At 38.4% G+C, this 20548-nt stretch overlaps 1 protein-coding gene across 1 annotated transcript in view; it reads left to right on the top strand.

Moving 5' to 3' along the window:
• The window catches only part of GNS (glucosamine (N-acetyl)-6-sulfatase), a 44086-nt gene that overhangs the window by 1012 nt on the left and 22526 nt on the right, over positions 1-20548 (top strand). The window contains exons 2-6 of the mRNA XM_070754947.1: positions 797-856; positions 2378-2584; positions 3696-3761; positions 16125-16223; positions 18067-18266. Coding sequence (XP_070611048.1) covers positions 797-856; positions 2378-2584; positions 3696-3761; positions 16125-16223; positions 18067-18266 — 632 coding nt within the window. The remainder of the gene's footprint in view (positions 1-796; positions 857-2377; positions 2585-3695; positions 3762-16124; positions 16224-18066; positions 18267-20548) is intronic.

Raw genomic sequence — 20548 nt, 5'->3', positions numbered from 1 at the left:
GGACTGTTGTAGAATTAAGCAGCCCATTTCAAGTACATATCTGATTCTGAGTGATCTAAAAGGAAGGAAATTGTTTAATTTATGGGTTGTGCTCTTATTCCTTAGCAGAAATGCTTGTGGGGTTTTCTGCCTCAAGGTTTGTTATTACATTATTTCGGGTGTGAACAATGTCTGGTTTGTGCTTTAGGTTTGTGGCTCATGCTGTTTAACACACTAGCTGAATCCTGAAGCAATTTTTGAATATTTATACTAGATTCCATGGAAACTGGAAAGACAAAAAAAATCAGAATATTTAATTACCCATCAGAATTGGCCGTGAATGACATTTGTCTAACATATATTTTCTAAAAAGTTTGTTTAATACATTGTCATCACTAATGTTTGGGTGAAGCATGAGTGTTTCACACTAAAACAATATTTCCGTTAAAGCTATTTTCTATTTAATATATAATTCCACTACTGTAACATTAATAATATCTGCTTTGCATCTGGATGCTTGTTCCTAAGAAAGAACACCTCTTAGCAGAAATCAGATGATTTTCCTTGCAAGAATTTAATGCACTGTAGTAATGAAATAATTGGCTCTGCAATTATAAAGTTTTATTGTTGAAGATTAAAGCATGCAACATAAAACAATTCTGGATTAGCTGGAATACTGTATACTGTATACGTAGCCCCTCAAAATGTACAGCTGGGAAAAATTCTAGTGCATGTAGTGTTATTTACTTCTTAGGAAATCTTAAGATTGTAATTGTGAAATCTTCCTTTTTACAGTTCTTTATTTCCTTTATTTCAGACACCTTTGAAAAAGACCAATGCTCTTATTGCAGAAATGGGTCTTACTTTCTCAAATGCAGTAAGTACATAGTTTGTGGCAAGTATTGCAAAAGTGATTGCATAAGAAAAGACACAGTAGAAGGCAATTGACTCAAAGCATGAATAATTAAAGTCAAGGAAAGAACTGAGCAGAACTTTTAATGTTCTAACAATTAAATGTCCTAGTAGTCAACTTGCTTGTAAATACGGTTATGATTTATTTCATTTGAAAAGAATATTATAGAGATATAGAACCTCTAGAAAATATAATGAAATCACTGTGATGCAGAATTGCCATCTCTAATTTGCAGAAGTAAAATATTGGGAAAATCTTAATTTTCTAGCTAGGCAACACCAGAGAACTCTTTGCGCTATTTGTTAGGTTTGGGCATTGTCTTAATTAGATACTCTAATTTCTATCAACATTAAAGTTTACTTGGTAATTTTTCCTTAATTATGGACATTCTGCATGTTTACAATATAATCATCTGGGTGGCATTTAAGCTGTTAAGAAAGACTGATAAGAATTTAATTTCCCTTTTTATGTTGGTTGGAGATATACCTTGCCTTTTGGCATGAAGGGCAGTAATTGTTTTTGTTCTTCCTAGAAATTTAGTCACAACGATATGAAGGGTTCAGGAGAAGCAGTTTGGGAGGTTTTTTTTTAATTGTTTGGCTTATGCTGTTCCCTCAAAGCTGAATGCATCCATCCTGTTGGTTATCACCTCAAACTACTGGGAGAGATTTTTAGAGCACTTCAGGATGTTTCAATATTTTTAAGAATTTGCAATTTAGGCAGTGTTTGGTTTAGCATATTATTTGAAGTGCTGTGTTCTATTGCCTTTATGAAAGATGGTATTTCAGAAGCCAATTAAAATTTGGCAGTAAAAATGCCTTAAAATGTGCACATTTGATTCATATTTTGTGTGTTGTAAAATATTTTTGCAATAAACATCTTGTTCATTTCAGTAATGATGGAATTACAATTGTCACTAATCCTATTCCTTCTTTAAATGTTAAAATAAAATAATTACCAGGTTATAATATCAAGCAAAAAGTAATAAATATCAAGTAAAATAATAAATAGCTCTGTGGTGTTGCTTAGCTGGAAAATAAGATTTTTCCAACATTTTACTTCAGCAAAATATTAGAGATGGCAATTCTACACCACAGTGACTTCATTATATTTTCTATATTTTCTATGGCTTTATAATATCCTTTTCAAATGAAAAAAAAACAATTATAAGCATATTTACAAGCAAGCTAACTGACTAATAAAGTCACACTATTGTTAGAACTTTAAGACAAAAGTTCTGTTCAGCCCTCCATTTCCATTTTTGGGATATCTGGATATGATGTAATGAAATATTTTAAAATATATTTGGTTATTGTATGTAGAATAGTTTATAAAAAATGATGGAAATTACTAAATCCCCAAGCCATGAGGCCTACAATTACTAATCTGTTTATGTTAATTTGTTTGTAAAAGTTGTAGACTGAAATGTAGGAATGCAGGAAATTAGTGTACCATCTAATTTATATAATCATTTTTTTCATGTAGTATGTACCCAGTGCACTGTGTTGTCCTAGTAGAGCCAGCATCTTAACAGGAAAATATCCACATAATCATCATGTTGTAAATAATACTTTGGAAGGAAATTGCAGCAGCAAATCCTGGCAGAAGATTCAGGAGCCATATACCTTTCCAGCTCTACTCAAGTCTGAGTGTGGCTATCAAACATTTTTTGCTGGAAAATATTTGAATGAGGTATGTTTATATATGATATATTTTGTTTGAAATATCCATTTTAAAATGTTTTTGCATTTCTAAAATAACTTATTGCACAAGAAGAATAGAATCTCTTGGATAAATCTAAATATTATATATAGAGGGAGGAAATCATGCTTCTGAAAATTAAGCTATAAAATTAAGAGTATGTATTAATATAATATAAATAAGTTATACAGTACTATAGTTAAATACAATGGGAATTGCCTTATTTTAAAATCTGAACAATTATCATATGTTATCTAAATATTGTGAGAGAGTTTGTGTGGTACATTTTGTGGTATTCAGTGAAGATTGGTCAGCTGCCTGTTCTTAAGACCCTGTTTATAATTGAAATGATGGAAGGTGAACATCAGTAGTATCACTCCCCAAGTAAATAAGCACTACTTTTAATAGTGACGCTCTTGATTAAATTATTTGATGGTTATAGAACAGTGATGGCAAACCTACGACACAAGTGCCACAGGTGGCACGTGGAGCCATATCTACTGGTACTCAAGCCATTGCCCTAGCTCAGCTCCATCGTGCATGTATGCTGGCCAGCTGATTTTTGGCTTGCACAGAGGCTCTGGCAGGGCGTTTTTGGCTTCCAGAGAGCCTCTGGAGGGGATGGGGAGCTCATTTTTAATGTCCCCCGGTTCCAGGAAAGCCTTTGGAACCTAGGGAGGGCAAAATACGAGCCTACTGGGCCATCAGAAGTTGGGAAACAGGATGTTTCTGGCCTCCATAGGGCCGCTGGGGTGGGGGAAGCTGTTTTCGCCCTCCCCAGCATTGAATTATGGGTGTGGGCACTTGCCCATGTGCGATACCGTACTTGCAAGCTCTTTCAGCACCCAAGGGAAAAAAGGTTCACCATCACTGTTACAGAACTTATAAGCCTTTAACTCTCAATATTTGCAACATGGATTGCCCCTTGAAAATAAAAATACTTGAAGAAAACATGCCATTTACTTTAGCTTAAAGCTTTATATTTCTTAGCTCAAATAACTCTCTTCAAACCTCTTCTAAGCCTGTTGTGGATACTCTTAAGGCTTTTTCTGGAAAAAATGAAGAAATAACCTCTTTTAATAATAGGTTTTTCATTTTCCAGTATGGAGCAGAGGATGCAGGAGGACTCGGCCATGTTCCTCCTGGATGGAGTTTTTGGTATGCTTTGGTAGGTATTAAAGAAGAATGGATGTACAATGTGTGTGTGTGTGTGTGTGTGTGTGTTACACACACACACATTATCATCATCATAGACATTATCCGCTGAAGGCCTCTATCTGCATGTTTCCAACCAATACATTTCTGATAGGAAAAAAATTCTTTTTCCAGTTGGGCCTGTAATACTTACTGATGTAGTCAATCCATCTTGTTTTAGTTCTCTTTTATAGACACTTTATCAAGTAGGATTCATTCTAGTGACTGCCTTGGTCCAGCTTCTATCAGTTCTTCTTGCTATGTGACCAGTCCATTTCCATTTCAATTCTTTTACTCTCTTAATGATACTGTCCACCTTTGTTTATTCTCTAATTCATGTGCAGGTAATTCTATCTTGTCTTGTAATGCTCAGCACCCCTTATAGTTTTTGTATCAATTGTGAGATTAGTGTCCATGTTTGACTGGCATATGTTAGAACAGATAGCACACATCGATTGAAAACTTTCCTCTTCAGGCTTAGGGGGAGGATGTCCTTTAAAAGTATGCTCAGCTTGCTTAATGCTTGACAATCACATTTAACATGCCATTCAATTTTCATTATTGTATCACCTTCCATTGAGATCTGTTGGCCAAGGTATATCTAATGGTCTACTACGTCTACTATATCTAGTTCTTCTCCAGATATATTTTTCTTTTTTTTGTAGATTTATTAAACATAACCTAACTCTCTTTCAGGTATATTTTTAAGCAGCTCTTGTATGTGTCTTTGTAGCTCTTCTGGATTTTGTGAAACATCACCTGCAAATCTTCAGTGATTTAAATAGGTGCCATTGATTTTTATTCAATTTCTTACCCAGCTAGTTTGTGAAATACTTCTTCAAGTCAGGCTGAAAAAGGGTATATTGTATTGCCTTGTCATACACCTCATTCTATGTTGATTTCCACTTTAAGATCATTAAAACAAAATGTTGCCATTGTTTTTTCATATATTGATTGTAAGCTTATGTAAGTAGTATCTATGCCTTGATTGAGAAATGCATTAATTGTTTGCTGGAATACTGAGTCAAACCTTTTCATACTCGATGAAAGCCATGCCCAGAGGCATAGTGTATTCATGCCTTTCAATGAATTGCTGAACAACCTGGACATGACCCAACGTGCTGTACCAACGTCTGAACCCTGCCTGCTTCTTTGCTTTGTATCATTTTAATATTCTCTATTGTATGTCTTTTAAAATATGTATGTATTTTATCCTTATCATACCATATAAAGGCATGCCAGCCAAGCATGAGGTCACGTCCTTCCAATTTTAATGTTCTTTTATCTTCTAATACTATCCAGTCTCTAATCCAGTGATTTTCAACCTTTTTTGAGCCGTGGCACATTTTTTACATTTACAAAACCCTGGGGCACATTGAGCGGGGCGGGGGCTAAAAAAAGTTTGGACAAAAAATTCTCTCTCTCTCTTCCTCCCTTTCGCTATATTTCTCTCTCCCTCTTTCCCTTCCTCTTTCTCTCTCTCCATCCCTCTTTCTTTCTATTCCTTCCTTCCTCTCTTTTTTGCTCTTTCTCTCTCCCTCCCTCCCTCCCTCTATGTCTTTCTCTCTCTCTCTCCTTCCCTCCCTCTCTTTCCCGCTCTCTCTTGCTTTCTTTCTCTTGTTCTCTTTCTCTCGCTCACTCGCTCTTTCTCTATCTTGCTTTCTCTCTCTCTCTCTCTCTCTTGCTTTCTTTCTCTCTCTGAGCTTTGCGGCACACTTGACCATGTCTCACGGCACACTACTGTGCCGCGGCACACTGGTTGAAAAACACTGCTCTAATCCATGTTAAGGCGGCTGCCTGATAATATAATTTCCAGTTAGGTAAAGCGAATCCTCCTCTTTCTTTAATGTCTTCCAAAATATTTATTTTTATTCTTGCTTTTTTTCCTTGCCATAAGAATTTTTTAACTATCATTGTTAAATTTTTTTAAAAATTTCCCCCAGGATTTATTGGAATGACCTGAAACAAAAACAAGATCTTAGGTAAAATATTCATCTTAATTGTGGCAATTCTCCCCAGAAAGGATATTTTTAAGTTGTTCCATATTTCTAAATCTTTTTTGATTTCTGCAATTAATTTCATGTAATTATCATTTTTTAATGATATTGTTTTTGATGTTATCCATATTCCCAAATATTTAACTTCCTTAACTATTTTCATATCTGTGATATGTTCAAGTTTTCTTTCTTGAATTTTATTCATGTTTTTCACTATAAATTGTGTTTTACTCTTATTTATTTTTAACCCTGCAACTTTTCCATATTGTTCTATTGTCTGTATCAGTATTGGGGCCGCTGTCATTGGATCTTCTATTATAAAAGTCAAATCATCCGCAAATGCTTGAACTTTGTATATTTCTTTTCCAATGGTCAAACCCTTTATTTTTGGATCTGCTTTATCAATAAAACTTCTAAAGATAAAATAAATAATAATGGTGATATCGGACATCCTTGTCGAACTCCTTTACTTATTTCAAATGTTTCCAGTTGCTCATTATTTAATATAATTTTTGTTGTTTGTTTTGAATAAATTGCATCTATTAAGTTTACAAATTTAGTACCGAATCTCATTTTGTTTAATTGCATTTTTATAAAGGTCCAATTAACATTGTCAAAGGCTTTTTAGGCATCTAAGAACATTAATGATACTAATTTTTCAGAATGTTCTAATGTATTGATAATCATTCGAATATTCTTTTTAATCTGCCTGCCTGGTAAAAAGCCATTTTGGTCATGATGAATTTTCTCATTTAAAATCTTTTTTAATCTATCAGCATAAATTGTAGTACAGTGATCCCTCGATTAGCACGGTCTCGATTAGCGCGAAACGCTGCAACGCGGTTTTTCAAAAAATATTAATTAAAAAATAAGTCCGCGCTAGTTCTCTCTCTTTCTCTCCCTGTTGCCGGCGTGGTATATGAGAGAGAAAGAGAGAGGTAGAGGTCGGGCGCATTACCGGGAGGTGGAGGCGGCGTGGGGACGCTGGGTGCCGGGGACACCGAGGAGGGGGTGGACGTGGCCTCTCAGCTGCAGAGCCGAACAAGGGCGGAGGCAACGGCGGAGTCCGGCGCTGGGGCCATGCGGGGCCGCTCATCCAGGGGGGCGTGGACTGGCAAGTCGCCCTCCTTTCTCTTTCTTTCTCTCTCTTATACCACACCGGTAACAGGGAGAGAAAGAGAGAGAGCGGAGGGCACCTTGCCGGTCCACGCCCCCCTAGATGAGCGGCTCCGCATGACCCCAGCGCCGCCCAGGCAAAGGGGAAACCCCAAGATCGCTTGCCGCTTGCCGTATTGCAGCGAAGGAGGCGAAGCAAGGCTCCAAGCTGCAATACGGCAAGCGGCAAGCGATCTTGGGGTTTCCCCTTTGCCTGGGCGGCGGGAAGACCAAGGGAAGGTTCCTTCAGCCGCCCAACACCTGATCCGCTCCGCAGCGCGGCAGCAGCGAGGAGCCGAAGATGGGGTTTCCCCTTTGCCTTTACCCCATCTTCGGCTCCGCGCTGCGGAGCAGATCAGCTGTTGGGCGGCTGAAGGAACCTTCCCTTGGTCTTCCCCGCCGCCCACACGCAAACTCCACCATCTGCGCATGTGCGGCCATGAAAAAAAATGGCGCGCATGCGTAGATGGTGTTTTTTACTTCCGCACCACTATAACGCGGAAATCGATTAGCGCGGGAGGTCTTGGAACGTAACCCCCGCGCTAATCGAGAGATCACTGTAAATATTTTATAATCAACGTTTAATAATGATATAGGTCTAATTTTTAATATTTTCTTTTGCAGTTCCTGGTTTATGAATTAAGGTTATTAAAGATTCTGACCATGATTTTGGAATTTTATCATCCATTCTACTTTCATTAAAAATTTCCAACATATTATTTGTTATTACTTCACTATATATTTTATACCATTCTGCCGGTATAGCATCAGGTCCAGTGGCTTTATTATTTTTTGGCTTTTTAATGGTTGTAAGAAGTTCCTCCATTGTTATTGGACTATCTAAACTTTCCTGTTGTTCTTCCATTAATTGTGGTATCTTTATAGATTCTAAATAATTAAAAACTTCATCTTCACTAATATCTTCTTTTTTGTACAACTCTTTGAAAAAATTTTGTACTATTTTTGCTTTTTCATCTATATTATAGTTTATTGTTCCATTTTCGTCCTCTAACTTTTTGATTATTTTTGACTGTCTGTGTTTCCTTAGTTTATATGCAAGCCATCTTTCTGGCTTATTGGCATATTCAAAATGAGGTTGTTTAGCTCTTTTTATCTTTTCTGCTATTTGATTTTGCTCTATAAGTTTAATTCTATGTTTAATTACTTCTAGCTTTCCCTTTAACTCCTTGTTCTTAGCATTTTGTTGCGATAAAGATTTTACTTGTCTTAATTCAGTAATTAACTGTTCATATTGTATTTTTTTTTCCTTATTTACCTTTGCTGTATATGAAATCGTTAATCCTCTGATGTATGCCTTGGCAGTATCCCATAGGTTTTGGGGGGTAGTGTCTGAATTTTTATTTATTTTTTTAAAAAAATCTTTATTTCCTTCTCTATCCATTTCTTATATTTTTTATCTTTTAAAATATTTCTATTCATCTGCCAATTTGAATATTTCTTATTACTTTTCATGTAAACTACTACAGGATTATGATCTGCCCAAGTATTTACATCTATTTCTACCTCTTTTATTTGTTCTGCAGTTGTTTTTGAAGCCCACACCATAGCTATTCTTGTCCAAATTTTGTGAGGGTTTGAATAAAAAGTATACTGTCTAGTTTGAGGATGTCTTTCCCTCCAAATATCATTTAATAGTAATTCTGATTTCATCTTTTGGAAAGTAGTTGGTAATATATTTTTCTTTTTCTTGCTATCCCCCCCCCCCCAGAATGGTCTAATAATCTATTTGAAATTGCATTGAAATCACCAATTATAATCATATTTTCAATATTTAATTCATTTATTTTCTGATGCAATTGTTTATAGAATGTCTTTTGATTTTCATTTGGGGCATAAATAGAAACAGTGACAAGAGGTTTAGGCTCTATATTAATCTGCGCAATTAATATTCTACCTTCTTGGTCTGCATATAATTGGAGTTTGTGGAGTTCTCGACATACATCGCTATCCCTCTTTTTCTTTGATCTGCCAATGCAGCATACATATTTCCAATTTTTGGATTTAATAATAATTTTTGATTTGTCCTTTTTATATGAATTTCTTGTAATATTACTATTTGAGCTTTTTGATTTTTAATTTTTGTGAATGTTTTCTTTTTCTCGGTTCATTTAAACCATTCACGTTTACGGAAAAGATTTTCAAATCTTTTTACGTGGTCATTTGTAATATTTCTTGGTGTCTTTAGTTTCACGCTGTGGTGGTTTTCTTCTAGCACCTTGATCCTCCTCTCCTCCCTGTGCTGCACTCCCCGTGTCCTCCTCCCTTCTTTCTGGCAGTTCTTTCATTGGTTGTTCAAGTTGGCGTATTCCACTAGTTTCATAAAAGTCTTTTGCTTCTTCCAAATTTTCTATTTTATATCTTTTGGTTTGCCAATAAAGTGATAGTCCTTCTGGAATAAGCCAATGGAAAGTTATGTTTTCTTTGATCAAAATTTTGGTCAGAAAATGATAATCCCTTCTGCTTTCTCTTACACTTCTTGGAAATGGTTTCAGTATTGTGATTTCTTTTCCTTTGTCTTGTAGTTTTTCATTTCTTGTCCATTTCAAAATGTCATCTCTTATAGTTCTCCTGACAAATTTGATGTGGACTTCTCTTGGTAGGTTGTGCCGACGTACATAGCTAGTTTGTACTCTGAAAACTTCATCAATTTCTTTTATTAAGTCTGTGGGATCCATCTGAAGGATTCCTCCAATAATTTCTGCCATTCTTGCTTGTAAATCTTCGTCTTTTTCTTCTATTATATTCTGAAATCTTAAACCGTAGGATGCTCATTGTACTTCAAGATGTGTAATTGATTCATCATATTTTCGATAGCGTGCATCGGATCTGCCTTCAAAGTAGTCCATTCTCTTTTCCATCTTTCCAGTTCTCTCCTCTACTGCCTTCACCCTTTCTTCATTTTCCTTCAAAGTTTGTTGAATTTCCTTCATTTGCTCCTTCATCTCACCTGTATCAGCCTTTAATTCACCCATTTCTGCTTTTAAAGCTTCTCGTTGTCGATTTGCATCTTCTTCAGATTTTAACATAAAATCTTTCATTGCGTTTAATGTCTCTTGTATCGTTACAGGGTAGGCTGTTGTGCTTTCTCTTTCTCCTTCTCTTTGGCTAACATGGTTGCAGTAGTGCTTTGGTGTACAGGAGAAGGCTGGGGTGATACTTGGGGAGATGAGGCCGACGTTAATGTTTGTTTTTTAATGGTCTTAGTATAAGTAGACGTGTTCGACATCCTTTGCTTTGCGACGTTTTTCTGTTTTATTTCTTATTTGTAAATTTTAAAGAAAGGGAAGAAAACTCCAACAAACTCCAATCCTGTCAAACTTCACTAATTATTTCTAAATATCACAATGCAAAAACACAACATACACAACAGAGATATCAATAATCCTGGTGCTTTAAAATCTATATATGTCTATACTTAATATATACCTTATCAATGTTTAAAAAATATAAATTTTTAATTAACCTTATTCTTGTTATTTATTTATTTATTTTTTTTAAATTAGCCTTTTAGGTTTCTTTCAATTTCAAAAAAATTCTTTAAATTTCAAAAAGCAATAATATATAGTATATTATTATAACAAATCAATCTCAGTTCACCAATTTACTAGTCTTAGAAAAAAAATAAAAGAGGAGAGGAGAGAGCAGCAAAAAGAGGGAAGAAAGCAGAAAATAAGGAAAAGGGAAAGGGAAGAAAAAAGGAGGGAACACCACCACAGGGAGAAAGAGGGGATCAAGGAATATTTAGCAGTTCATTTATTTCAAATTATTTCTATTTTAAAATTTATACTAATGTCTAGAAACAAGGAAAACAAGGAAAAAGAAAAAAAACCCAGAAGTAATGTAAAGGAGAAAAAAGGAAAGGAGTAGAAAAAAAAACAAGATATCAAAAAATACAACATTAATATACTTATAATCTTCTTTTAAACGTAGATATCCTTGTTGATTGAAGTTCTATTTGATTTTCCAAAACCTTTTATAATGATCCCAAAGTCTCGAAATGCCAAATAATGCCAAGAAAGTCCAAGTCTTGTTAAGTTTTATTCAGTCACTATGCCAAAGTCCAAAGTTTGATATTCTTCCAAATCAAAATTTATTTAATTTAGGTCAGTTCCAGATTTTAAAATAAATCCTACGAAAACAACCCAAGGAAAGCAGACGATCTCTTCTTTACTGCAAGTCCAAAGAGACAGCCAATAATCCAATAACAGCGATTCCAATCATGATCACTCAAACAGTGTAAATCTTCTTAATTTTTTAGTTCATCAGTCACCAAATCGTCAGTTCATTAAGTTGTTTAATTAATTGCAGATTGCAGGTTTATTTCATTTTAAAATCAGAATTTGGAACAAAAGAAACGTAATCCCTCCGCTATCAAAAGTAGTGCCCGGGATTCGATGTTATTCTGAAGATTTAGGAATTCCAATCTTTATTTCAGCTTTGCCAAGTTATAACTCTTCATATTTTCATACCAATTTAAATTTTATATCCAGCTTTCTTCCAAATTTAAAAGTGCAATAGTTTAAATTCAACTTAAGAAACGAAAGAGAGAAAATAGATCCGGCCATTGTTTGGCTCCAGGATATGAATTTTTCTACCAACTTTCTCTTTCGCCTTGTTAAGAAAACTTTCACTTATAACTTTCACTTTACTTCAATCTTCTGTATTTAACATGGAACAATGAAATTTTACCTTGCTTCTTCTTTTCTTTTTGGTATTCTTTTTCACTCTGTTAGACTTCGGAGATCTCAACTTTCTTCCTTTCACTTTTTCGCTTCCCACTGGTGTGGGGGGATCGCAATGGCCGTATCCTCTGGATGCCGAGGATCGGTTCTCCCTTATTCCAGAGCTGCGGGGCAGACCGCTGCCTCCGGAGCTTCAGCGATAGCTCCTCGGACAGAGGAAAGCCCCCTGTTCTGGGATTGGGCCGTCCGGACCCGATCCAACCGCAATCCGCGACCTCTGGAGGGGTGAAAGGAGCCTCGGGGACAGAGCCCTGCCCCGGAGCCTCCGTATTCTCTAAATACACTGTACTGTACGTCCGATATGTAAGACAAAGACCATCATTTTAATATTCTCAATATTCGTTTTGCTATTATCTTGGTGAAAACCTTACAGATGATTAAAATAAGGCTTATTGAGTGATAGTTTCTTAAATCATCTTGAGCTCTTTTCTTGTATATAAGAATGTATTTTTACTTCTCTGAGGCATTTTGAGTATAGTTTTGCTAGTATCATGTCTAAACTCTGATCACCAGCTTCTTTTCAAATGTAACACAGTAATTTCCTGAAGCTTTGCCATTTCTCATTGATTTTATGCCACTTAATGCTTCCTCTATGAGGATATCTGGCATTTCCTCTTTTGTGGATGTTACTCTTGAGTAATCTTGATCTTCGTAAAGCTCTGGAAAGAATTTTCCAATTATTTCTAAAATATCCTGTCTTGTTTTGTACACAGCCATCTTCATGTTTAACACAAACATACAGTATTCCTTCTTGCATTTATAAACTTGCATATTGGTTTATTAATCTCTTTGTTTTCTTCTATTGCCTTTTCACAAGCTTTAGATTAAACTGACATGTTTCCTCTTGGATATGTTTTCTTATGATCTTGCAAAGCTCCATGTACTCCAGTTTATTAATGAAAAGTCTGGTATTATTTATTGTCTGTTGTTTTTTCATTAAATCAATAGTTTAATATCTTTTATACAGTATGTATATGTAATTTTAATCTGGGTCTGATTTTCTCTGGCATCCCTTAATCTATGCCTCAAAAAGATACGTACCGTATATACTCGAGTATAAGTCGCTCCGACTATAAGTCGAGGCCCCTACTTTTGCCTCAAAAATTGGGGTAAATTTATTGACCCGTGTATAAGTCGAGGATGGAAAATGCAGCGGCTACTGGTAACTTATTAAAATGGAAACCAATAAAATTACATCAATTGAGGCATCAGTAGGGTAAATGTTTTAGAATATTTATTTCAAAGAAAACCAGTAAACTAGCTCTGTAAGTTTAAAAGAGGGTAAACAGGTATATGTACCCCAAGGCAGTATAGGCAAAAAAATTGCAAGTACTGTACTTACCTCAATCCCCCACTGCTCCTGCTGGTTTGGGTTAGGGTTAGGATATTTGGCCTCTCCTTGCCTCAAAGAGATACAATTTCCCTCTCTATTTACTATTACTGAACATCCAAAATATACTATTTATTTCTATGTATATATGCCATATGTATACATACATATTACACACAGGCACACAAAAATATACCGTACATTGTTTACTATATAAACTGTATATGTACGGTATATTTACAGAGAGAGAGAGAGAGGGAGGGAGCTCTTGTAAAATTACCGGTATACTGTATACGGTACATTCAACCTCACTTACTGTAATAGGAAAAACAAACCCAGAGTCCACTTTCTGTCACACATTTAACCATAACTAGAACATTACACATATGGTACCTTCAGATGTACCAGTACTTCCCTAGCTTGCACATCACTGTTAGAGCTAGGAAATGCCATGGATTGAGTAAAATGTGGTGATTCTCACTGAACAACGCTTTTGTTTAACAACCACAATTTTGGGCTCAATTGTGGTCATAGGTCTGTCTGTCTGTCTTTCTTTCTTTCTTTCTGTCTCTCTCTCCTTCCTTTCTTCCTTCCCCCCCCCTTTCTTTTTCTGTCTGCCTATCTTCTTTCCTTTTTCTTTCCTTCTTCAGTCCCTTCCCTCCCTCCCTTTCCTTTTTTGTCTTTTTTCCTTCCTACCATCTTTCTTTGTCTCTCTTCCTTTCTACCATCTTTTTTTTCTTTCTTTCTGTCTTCCTTCTTTCCTAACTCCTTCCTTCCCTCTCTCCCTCCCTCTTTCCTTGCCGCCCAACTCCAACAGGACTCTGGATTCTCCCTTCTTAACCGGGCAGTTGCTGCTTTTTTGCTGTTTAGCGCTCGAACGCTGCGCTAAACAGAAAGAAGCGGCAACTGCCCGGTTAAGAAGGAAGAATCCACCCCCTAGCCAAACGGCTTTTTTACTGTTTAGCGCAGCGTTCGAGCGCTAAACAGGAAAAAAGCCGTTTGGCTAGGGGGTGGATTCTCCCTTCTTAACCGGGCAGTTGCCGCTTCTTTCTGTTTAGCGCTCGAACGCTGCGCTAAACAGAAAGAAGCGGCAACTGCCCGGTTAAGAAGGGAGAATCCACCCCCTAGCCAAACGGCTTTTTTACTGTTTAGCGCAGCGTTCGAGCGCTAAACAGGAAAAAAGCCGTTTGGCTAGGGGGTGGATTCTCCCTTCTTAACCGGGCAGTTGCCGCTTCTTTCTGTTTAGCGCTCGAACGCTGCACTAAACAGAAAGAAGCGGCAACTGCCCGGTTAAGAAGGGAGAATCCACCCCCTAGCCAAACGGCTTTTTTACTGTTTAGCGCAGTGTTCGAGCGCTAAACAGGAAAAAAGCCGTTTGGCTAGGGGGTGGATTCTCCCTTCTTAACCGGGCAGTTGCCGCTTTTTTGCTGTTTAGCGCTCGAACGCTGCTAAGCTAAACAGAAAGAAGCGGCAACTGCCCGGTTAAGAAGGGAGAATCCACCCCCTAACCAAATGGCTTTTTTACTGTTTAGCGCAGCGTTCGAGCGCTAAACAGTAAAAAAGCCGTTTGGCTAGGGGGTGGATTCTCCCTTCTTAACCGGGCAGTTGCCGCTTTTTTGTTGTTTAGCGCTCGAACGCTGCGCTAAACAGAAAGAAGCGGCAACTGCCCAGTTAAGAAGGGAGAATCCACCCCTAGCCAAACGGCTTTTTTACTGTTTAGCGCAGCGTTCGAGCGCTAAACAGTAAAAAAGCCGTTTGGCTAGGGGGTGGATTCTCCCTTCTTAACCAGGCAGTTGCCGCTTCTTTCAAGCTGAAAGACGGCTGTCTTTCTCTAAGCCGCTTGCGCCCTCTTGTGGTGACCTGTCAGTCACCCGAGTATAAGTCGAGGTCGGGTTTTTCAGCCCATTTTTTTGGGCTAAAAAACTCGACTTATACTCGAGTATATACGGTATTAAGATGTTTATTAAGAATGGGATAATACCTATGTGTTTATTGCACAATTATGTTATATTGAATATCCCATTGTTTCTCTGAAAATAAGACCAAGTCTTATTTTCTTTCCGGACCCAAAATAAGCACTAGGTCTTATTTTCCGGGGATGTCTTGCCCGCTTAGGTTAGGACTGCTGCAGCCGCACCTCCTATACCCTGACACCTGTTATTCCACTGCCCAACTTCTGTGGCTGCAGAACACCACATGGATCATTGCGCCAGTGCTGCCACTTGAGGCAGGAGGCTACGTGGCAAGATGTGTCCTGAGCGGCTGCGCTGGTTTGATGAGTCTTGGGGCACTTTGCAAGTTGTGGCATTGGTGCGATGCATCATGTGGCATCCAGCCACAAGTGGCCGCAAGCAACTGCAGAAGTAGTCAGGCAGCAGCACAACAGGTGTCGAGCATAGGAGGCTTGGCTGTGGTAGTCCTAAGGCAGGAGGATATGGAGTTCCTGAGGGAGCTGTAACCCTCACCCCACCCTAACTTAATTTTTACACTTGCGCGTCACCCAACCTTGTTCAACCAGACAGTGGTTGGGGCTTAACTAGGACTTATTTGGGGGGTAGGGCTTAGATGCAGGCATGAAAATTGGGCTAGGGCTTGTTTTCGGGATAGGTCATGTTTTCAGGAAACACTGTATTTTAATATTTATATCTGCTATGACTTAAAGTTGTTTCTTGTAACCTAAAGAAATTATGTCAACAATAGTCTTGTGAGACAAATTCAAGCAAGATTAAAAGAATTATGATTTATTCAGATTAAGTATAATGGAAGATGCTTCCTGATTAGTAGTGCTTAATTGTTAAATCAGAAAACTTCTTCCTGCAAGTTCTTTTTGTGTTATCTCTGAATTGGTAGTCTTATTTTGATTTGCTCAAAGCCAGGATAGGATATTTTAGGTTGGTAAAATTTTAGACGATAAGGAGAAACAATCTGAGGTTCATAATTCAGACATAATTATGATAAACAAATTGGAAGTCAATTGGAAGGCATATATCAGAATCTGTCTCAATAAGCCAAAATTCTAAAGGATATTGGTTTTGTTCTTTTATTGTCACTTTTCCAGGCATAAACATTGTATTTTTATTTTCTTATGCTAGGAAAAAAACTCCAAATATTATAACTACACACTTTCAGTAAATGGAAAAGTGCATAGGCATGGTGCAAACTACAGCACAGATTATCTGACAGATGTACTGGTAAGAATTTTTCAACTAGTTTTAGCCTGTTTATTTGTTTTGCTAGTATATTGAATGAACGTAAAATGCTAACAAATATGTTATGCACAGACTTCAGAGTAGTTGATTAGACCAGTGATTTTCAACCTTTCTTGAGCCGCAGCACATTTTTTACACTTACGAAACCCTGGGGCACATTGAGCGGGGGTGGGTGGGCAGCTAAAAAAAGTTTGGACAAAAAAATTCTCTCTCTCTCTCTCTCTTCCTCCCTTTCGCTCTATTTCTCTCTCCCTCCCTCTTTCTCTCCCTTCATCTTTCTTTCTCTCTCTCTCCATCCCTTTCTTTCTCTTCCTTCCTTCCTCTCTTTTTTGCTCTTTCTCCCTCCCTACCTCCCTTTATGTCTTTTTCTCTCTCTCCTTCCCTCCCTCTCTTTTTCTCTCTTGCTTTCTCTCTCTTTCTCTCTTTCTTGTTCTCTTTCTCTCTCTTGCTTTCTTTCTCTCTTTTGTTCTCTTTCTCTCTTGCTTGCTCGCTCTTTCTCTCTCTTTCTTTCTTTCTCTCTTTCTTTCTCTCTTGCTTTCTTTCTCTCTCTGAGCTTCGCGGCACACCTGACCATGTCTCGTGGCACACTAGTGTGCCGCAGCACACTGGTTGAAAAACACTGGATTAGACTACTGTCCCTCTAATGTTAGCCATAATATAGTTATTATATTTATCTATTAAATATGTGTGTATGTATGTTCCAGCAAAGCTCTGGAATGCCTTGAGCAATTTCAACCACAAGGAACAGCTATGTTCTTAGGATCATCCTTCACCCCAACTCAGGCCTAGGTTTCCCTCACATAGTAGGCCTATGAAGCGAAAGGAGTCTGATTAGGCCAGTACAGAGGACTTTGAGTAAGTGCACCACAGCCTAAACGGATCACCCACCCCCACCTCCCAGCTTTAAACCATGTTCCCAAGATTGTCCTTCATCCCAACTCATCAACAAAGGACAGGGCTACTCCAACTGAGGCGAAACAGGTATAGAGCCCAAAGAAGAGACACAGCCTTTTTCAGCATGGTGGAGGCAAAGCATGGGCCAGCTCAGAGATTTATGTTCTAGTCCCAGGCCCAGTTTGAGGAAATGGTAAAACAAGTGGTGGCAGAGGTAGGGTAGTGGTGTTTCTAAATCCACAGCCGCCCACAGGCTCCATAGCTGGGATTTGAACAAGGCCCTTATACTTTAAAACCCTGTAAATAAAATTGCTTTGATTTGACACTAAAGATATAATTCATTCATTTTCCTGGCTAATACAAGATTTGGATGAATAAATACCCAGGCAATGCCGGGTAATCAGCTAGTCTATGTTAAAATGACACAGAACATTGTTTTGCTGTACTGTCCTAATATAGCTATCTGTCTGGAAATAGCATATTGCTCAAATTGATGAGAAGAATGAAATCCTGAGAGTAGATTCTTAACTCTTAAAAGCATGTCTTATTGTACTTATGAAATTATTTAGGATACAAATTTGCTGTACATCTCTTTGTAGTTCCTAGTTTTCTATATTTTTATTTTGATATCAAGGCATTCCTGAAACTTCCCAATGTTATTCTCATCATCACTATCATATTTATTGCAGTTTTATATCCAAAATCCATAGGTACTCTTTCTCTTCTTTATATAATTTAATCCTTGAATTGCTATATCTGAAGATCAGCAGTTTATCCCTTTTGCCTTGCATTTTTTTTTTATTTCTTAGCCTGAATGCTAAAACAGACATTTAAAATAAATGGTTTGTGAATTTGAAGTATTCTCTTAGAGACACCTGGTTCTGATTCAATATGATAATTAGTAAATAAACTAATAAGTATCTGCTTTCAGGCTAATATGTCATTGGATTTTCTGGAGTACAAATCCAGCTTTGAACCATTTTTCATGATGATAGCAACTCCAGCACCACACTCACCTTGGATAGCTGCTCCGCAGTATAAGAAGAGTTTTGAGAATGTCAGTGCTCCAAGAAATAACAACTTCAATATCCATGGAAAGGTATGGATTCTAGATCTTTTACAGATACTCCTGTGAGTATTTGCTAGATATTATGAATGAATCCCTGTTTTAATTTAATGACCTCAGAATATGTGTAGACCTCAAAATATGTGTAGCACCATACAGCAGTAAATATATGAAGCAGCAAATTTCTTTTTTAAAATTCTTACGTTTTGTTTACACTGGATTCTCCCAGTAGAATATTACATGCTTTTGTCACTTCTTCATTTCATTTTTTTGCCACCTGATGCATATGACTCTCTATATCCAGTGGTACCTTGTCTTACAAACGCCTCTACTAATGAACTTTTCGAGATACGAACCCGGTGTTTAAATTTTTTTTGCCTCTTCTTCCGAACTATCTTCACCTTACAAACCTGAGCCGCTGCTGCTGGGATGCCCCACCTCCGGAATTCCGTTGCCAGCCGAAGCGCTGGGATTTCCCTGAGCCTCCCCTCACTGGGAATCCCCACCTCCGGACTTCCGTTGCCAGCCAAAGCGTCCATTCTTGCATTGCCGGGATTTCCCTGAGGCTCCCCTTGCTGGTATTTCCTTCATTTTTGCCAGCGCTGCTTTGAATCCCAGTGAGGGGAGGCTCAGGGAAATCCCAGCAACGCAAGAACGGGCGCTTCAGCTGGCAATGGAAGTCCAGAGGTGGGGTTTCCCAGCGGTGGAAGGCAAAAGGGGTGACCTATGGGATGGGGTTGCACGCATTATTTGCTTTTACATTGATTCTTCTTACGAACTTTTCTACTTACGAAACTGTTCACAGAATGAATTAAGTTCGTGAGACGAGGTACCACTGTACTCTGTTCTTTTGACTAATTTATTTTTAACAGTTTTGCCTACATCCTGTTTCCTAGCATTCTGACACAGGTTTGGTAATCTGTATCCAAAGCATGATTCATCTTTCTCATTTCTAAGGCAAACTAGTAAGGGTAGGTGCTTTTAATTTTTTATTAAAATCTGACTCTATTGCCGACATTTTTTGCCTGTTTATTTGAGAATATAGATAAACCCGAGGTCCTATTTCAGTATATATAAAATTCCATTGTAAATGCAATTATTTAATTAGAATTTAAATTTATATATCTAGTTTACATATCTATCCTTTCTCTGGGCGCTGGCAGAGACAACCTCGTGCCAGGTGTATGGGAGGCAGCACGAGGGAGTCACCACAGCGAAGTGGTTTATTCCCTCTCCAAGCACCCAGAGAAAGGAAAATGCTTCGTTCACTCTGGACTGCCAAAGCTTTCTTAAGCACCACCGAAAAAACCTGAGATGGCTGTGATTAAAGTGGGAATGGAAGGAAGCTGGTCGGGCCTTTGGGCCACTCTCAAATTTCCTGGGAAATTTTTCCCGGGCTCAGGTTCTTAAGTAGAAAATGGTTCTTAAGAAGAAGCAAAAAAATCTTGAACACCTGGTTCTTATCTAGAAAAGTTCTTCAGTAGAAGTGTTCTTAGGTAGAGGTACCTCTATACAGTATCTCTTAATTTTATATTGGTTAGTGTACAGTGGTACCTCAAGATACGAACCCCTCGTCTTACGAACAACTCGTGATACGAACCGGGGTTGAGAAAAAAAATTGCATCTTCTTACGAACTTTTTTCGTGTTACGAACGCCAAACCCGAACTTCCGGGTTCGGCATTCGGAGGCTCCTGGGAAGCCGCCCGGCTGTTTTTAAAGGTGACAGCCGGGCTGGGGGGCTTCCCAGCACCCCCCCCAACCCCGAACCCGGAAGTTCGGCAAAAGTTCAGGGTTCAGGAGGTTGCTGGGAAGCCCCCCAGCCCCGGCTGTCACCTTTTAAAAACAGCCGGGAGGCTTCCCAGCGGTTCCGGGAGAAGCGCTGGGGAGGAGCAGAAGGGCTGACTTGTCTCAATCCCCAGAGCTTCTCCTAGGAACACAGGGATGGCGAAGGGGCAGTGGGGGAGAGAACAGGAGAGAACGGGAGGCTCAGGACTCGGTCGTTCGCAGCGCTGGCTGGCAACTTTTCTTTTTAGCGCTGGAGAGGCAAGCTGGCCGTATCTATTCACCCACCCACCCATCCATTCATTGATCCAGAGGCTTGCCTTAGAACGGAATAGAAACAGCTTTGTCTTTGGCAGCCGGGCTGCCTCTCGTTTGCAATGATAGACGAAGCTGCCTAAGTGAAAGTCCCGTCCCCCCCCCCAATTTTCGTTACGTATCCCGGACTGGCAACTGTTTCAGTTTTCTTCTCAGGCAAACCTGGCTGGATGGATAAATGGATGGATAAATGGATGGGTGGGTGGGTGGGTGGGGTGGGTTGATGAATGGATGGATGGATAGATAGAG

The sequence above is a fragment of the Erythrolamprus reginae genome, chromosome 6 (genome assembly GCF_031021105.1).
Source record: "Erythrolamprus reginae isolate rEryReg1 chromosome 6, rEryReg1.hap1, whole genome shotgun sequence".
Classification (NCBI taxonomy): Eukaryota; Metazoa; Chordata; class Lepidosauria; order Squamata; family Dipsadidae; genus Erythrolamprus; species Erythrolamprus reginae.
Note: the sequence above shows the minus strand (reverse complement) of the source record. Positions and strands in the feature narration are given on the sequence as shown.